Source organism: Anneissia japonica, unplaced genomic scaffold, assembly GCF_011630105.1.
Source record: "Anneissia japonica isolate Jap-2015-1 unplaced genomic scaffold, ASM1163010v1 scaffold4446_len648930_cov198, whole genome shotgun sequence".
Taxonomy (NCBI): domain Eukaryota; kingdom Metazoa; phylum Echinodermata; class Crinoidea; order Comatulida; family Comatulidae; genus Anneissia; species Anneissia japonica.
The window spans coordinates 498,981-502,834 of record NW_022683639.1 but is presented as its reverse complement, the minus strand read 5'-3'; the positions used below and the strand labels follow the sequence as shown (position 1 = coordinate 502,834).

At 32.7% G+C, this 3,854-nt stretch overlaps 1 protein-coding gene across 1 annotated transcript in view; it reads right to left on the bottom strand.

The window, feature by feature from the left end:
• LOC117100585 (succinate dehydrogenase [ubiquinone] iron-sulfur subunit, mitochondrial-like) overlaps window positions 1-2,768 on the bottom strand; it is a 5,118-nt gene extending 2,350 nt beyond the window's left edge. Inside the window, exons 1-4 of the mRNA XM_033240364.1 lie at window positions 2,629-2,768; window positions 1,724-1,804; window positions 1,147-1,205; window positions 252-395 (exon numbers count right to left, since the gene is read on the bottom strand). Coding sequence (XP_033096255.1) covers window positions 252-395; window positions 1,147-1,205; window positions 1,724-1,804; window positions 2,629-2,703 — 359 coding nt within the window. The 5' untranslated portion in view covers window positions 2,704-2,768. The remainder of the gene's footprint in view (window positions 1-251; window positions 396-1,146; window positions 1,206-1,723; window positions 1,805-2,628) is intronic.
• Window positions 2,769-3,854: the final 1,086 nt, after the last annotated feature.

The following is a 3,854-nucleotide window of genomic DNA, read 5'->3' as shown; positions in this document are numbered from 1 at the left end:
ATTTTCTCCCTTCACATGTTTTGCTTTTTGAGATTGGCTCCTCTTAATTAAAAACCAAAAAATGATGTTGTATAATCAGGAAAGAGAAATAAATGTTACCTTTGATTCACTAATTGATTAAATTAATTGATTAATGGTGAGCATCTTGCCTACTGTAGAAGGCCAGAGGTCACCTCAAAAATTTTGAGAGAATATCACTTATTGTATTCCTTACAATTATTTACCAACATTATCTTAATTTGCTAACATACCAGATACAAGCTAGGGTGTTCACTCCGCCTATATTCATGGCACAAGACCCACATATACCCTCACGACACGAACGACGGAAGGTCAGAGTTGGGTCAATTTCATTCTTGATCTTAATCAGGGCATCAAGTACCATTGGACCACATCTGAAATCGAAAAAAAATAAACAAGATTATAAACACTTATGAGACACAAAAAAAATAACTCAATAGAACATTTGTATTTCTATTATATTTATCTTGCTTGGCATGAAATTTGCCAGTTACATGAAATTACACGGAAATCCTGTTTTGGAGATAATGGCCAAAACAGGCTCGAAGGTCAACATTTTGGAAAGCTATTTTATTGCGCTAAACTAACCTATACATCATGCTATACTGTTATTTTCCTTTATTTTCATTGCTAAAACAACAAATTTAAACAATGTTGTGATGCTTTCTGCCTAAGAAAAGCCCAAAATCGAAAACTTCGAAGGCTGATTTCTCAAATAATGTTTTTGAAACAGCTGTATGTTTAAACTCCTACAGTACAACTTCATAACAAAATGTTTAAATGATTCTTTTACCATTTTTTTAGCTCTCATTTTACTGTTTAACTCTGTATTAATAAAAATCAACTTTTGCGACAAGTGCCTGGTTTAGCTTGTCTTTGCCACAAATGATACAGTAATCAATACTTAACAGTATCATTATTCATTTGTATCGTTATATTCATCATCTATTATCATTGTCATTCCAACATAATAAGATAAGCACATGTGTAAAATATTTAGATCATGTCTAGCAATAAACTCTTTGTATTAAAAACCAATAACAATAAAATCAAGTGTATCTAATTCTCTTTATAATAATTTAAATAATAAAAATACTCATTCAAATTTAATTGGAAGTAACTTACGAATTCAGATCAACATCGTAAACTTGCATTCGAGGTTTATCGCCAGGCTTGTCAGGGTCCTGTACAAAAAACACAACATAAGAAAGACATAGAAACATGAGTATTTTCATAAGAACTCAGAAGAATTAAAGCAAAGGATTTATACTGTTGTTTGTATATATTGTGAGCTGAATTGTATCAAAAATAAAATTAATTAACACTAATTGGACTACAATTCTGTGGATTCACCACAATTCTCACTAGCTGGGTGCACTGAAGCATGACTCTGCAACTGCTAGTCAATTGAAAATGCATATTAAGACTGGTAGGTATAATGTATCTATTGGCATACATTAGTAAGTGCCAACTTAAAACCAAATACTTAATTACGTATTATTTTCTTGACTAAACAAAACAATCATGAAAAAGAATACAGCATTAATTTTGCGTAAAAATACTGGATCATGGTGAATTAGCATCTGTAAAACATATTGTGTAGGATTAGTCTGAATTGGATACATTTATGTAACATTATACTGTAAAATTGTACAATGATACTGATAGTGGATTTTAACTAATCTGCCCAAATCAAACTTACCCATCTGTAAATAGAAAACTGTTTGATCTTTTCTTCTTTTTTATGTTGTTCTGCAGTAGATGTTTGAGCTGTTCTTATAGCCTACAGAGAGAAAAAAATAAAATTTAAGAAACATGTCTGATTAAAAAGTATTGATTTCATTCTCAAAATTGTATTTGAAGAACTTTAGTCAGTGAATATATTTTTAGTAAAAAAGGCACTCAATGTACTTTATTTACATGATTATATCTTCAAAATATTTTAACACATCATGATTTCTAAACAAAATTCTTAGTTCTACGATGAAGGAAACAAGCCCCTTTTTTCCTGATCAGCCTCTCAACATTGAGCCCAATCACACTTAATAATTATGTCGGCTCGGGGCCACATATCAAGTGTGGACATGGGACAATCAATGAATTTTAAGCTGGCCTAAGGCTAAATTCCTACATAGCGCCGCCACTGAGAATAAGAGAGCGTACTCCAATAATTATTTACAGTAGTTACATCCGTCCCTTTTGTTTCCAAAGTTTTTATACAATGTCAATATTTACAATATTCTTGCCAAATAAAAACTTCTTATCGACAATATCGATTAAAAAAAAGCAATATTCTATTGCTCCGACTAAAAAAAAGAAAACCCGCCCTCCCTCATCAATTTTTTATAACAGTAGCAATAGGCAATATGACCAAGAAAAATTCTTAATAATCAACAAAAAACTAATCATTCATGACTGCAGTACTACTAGGCCTAAAAAAAGTCGCCTAGGCTAGCTAGGCCAGCAAGAATCGCAAAACGACTCACCGCAAGCCGCACTCTATCATCACCAGCAGTATTAAGTTTTAGGCCCTAGCAATGCCGCATTTTAACGAATCTAAACTTAACCTCAGAACTAAATCATAATAACAATTATAATAAAACTTACATTAACTGCAATACTATCAAACCTACGAGGCAAAATTCGTCCTAGGCCTAAGCCAAATTTGCTTGTCAATGCCATAATTTAAGATACGAAGTTACGTACACTGACGTCGACTTTCGTTTGTTTCGTAATCATGAATCAGATGGCGCCCTCTCGTTTGTATTATTGTGGAACGCCGAATGAATACAAACCGTCACCGATTACTGACATCGCAGAACATACATGGTGGGCACTGAACATTAAAAATTAACCACAGGCATAATAATTATTATTTATTTTTGGTGATACATTTTTTTCATGGCAAATATCTAAACGTTATAAAATGCACTGTATTGAAATGTAGTTTGAAAGTCTTTCTGCTGAGAAGCGTATTGTTTTTAGGACTATTGTTTTTGTCTACTTGTTTAAGTAATAGCGCACCTTCGTATCTTAAATGGTTTTTATGAGCCCGACTGGTCTCAGATGCCCCAGCGATGTTCCGTCATATTCTACCAACTTATACGACCATTGGTGATAACAATATTTCAAACTTTTGACCAAAATTATGGAACGATTTGCCCCTTGTCATGTCTTCAACCTTAAAAATGCATTTGCAAATTAAACATTAATGAATTGACCTCTCAGCTGTTCACTATATGATTTGCATGAATAGTTTTTGTTTGTATTGTGCTTGTAATTGTCGTGATGTTAATAGCACTCAATAAATAAAATTTTAAAAAATCCACATAAACTTGATAAAATAATGAAAGCTGTATCACATCCAATACGTATACATCGCTCACACATCTGGCAGACTCCGTCCACTTAATAACAGCTCGTTTGCAGATCCAGAAATTCTTTTTTCAACCACTCGGTCTTTTTTTATAACAATGAATTTAAAAGATAAAAATTATTTATTTTAGTATGTAGTGTTCTTAACTTAACTTACTGTAACATTGAATCCGGTTGCAATTGTATTCTATTGTATTGTGTACGATGGCCATATAGTATTTATTACTTGTGCATGTATCATATTATAAGTTACAATAAATATATCTTGTATCTTGTATTTACGATCGATCCGAAATGTACGTGGTTTTCTAGCTGCGTGTGGACGTGTGTATTTCATTTCATTTCATTTCTTTAGGCACGAGGGCCAAGGATATGCCAATAAGTGAACTTAATCACTGTCCTACGTGGCATATCCATTTAACAACAGGGGACTTAATGGACCAGTACACCGGGGTAAC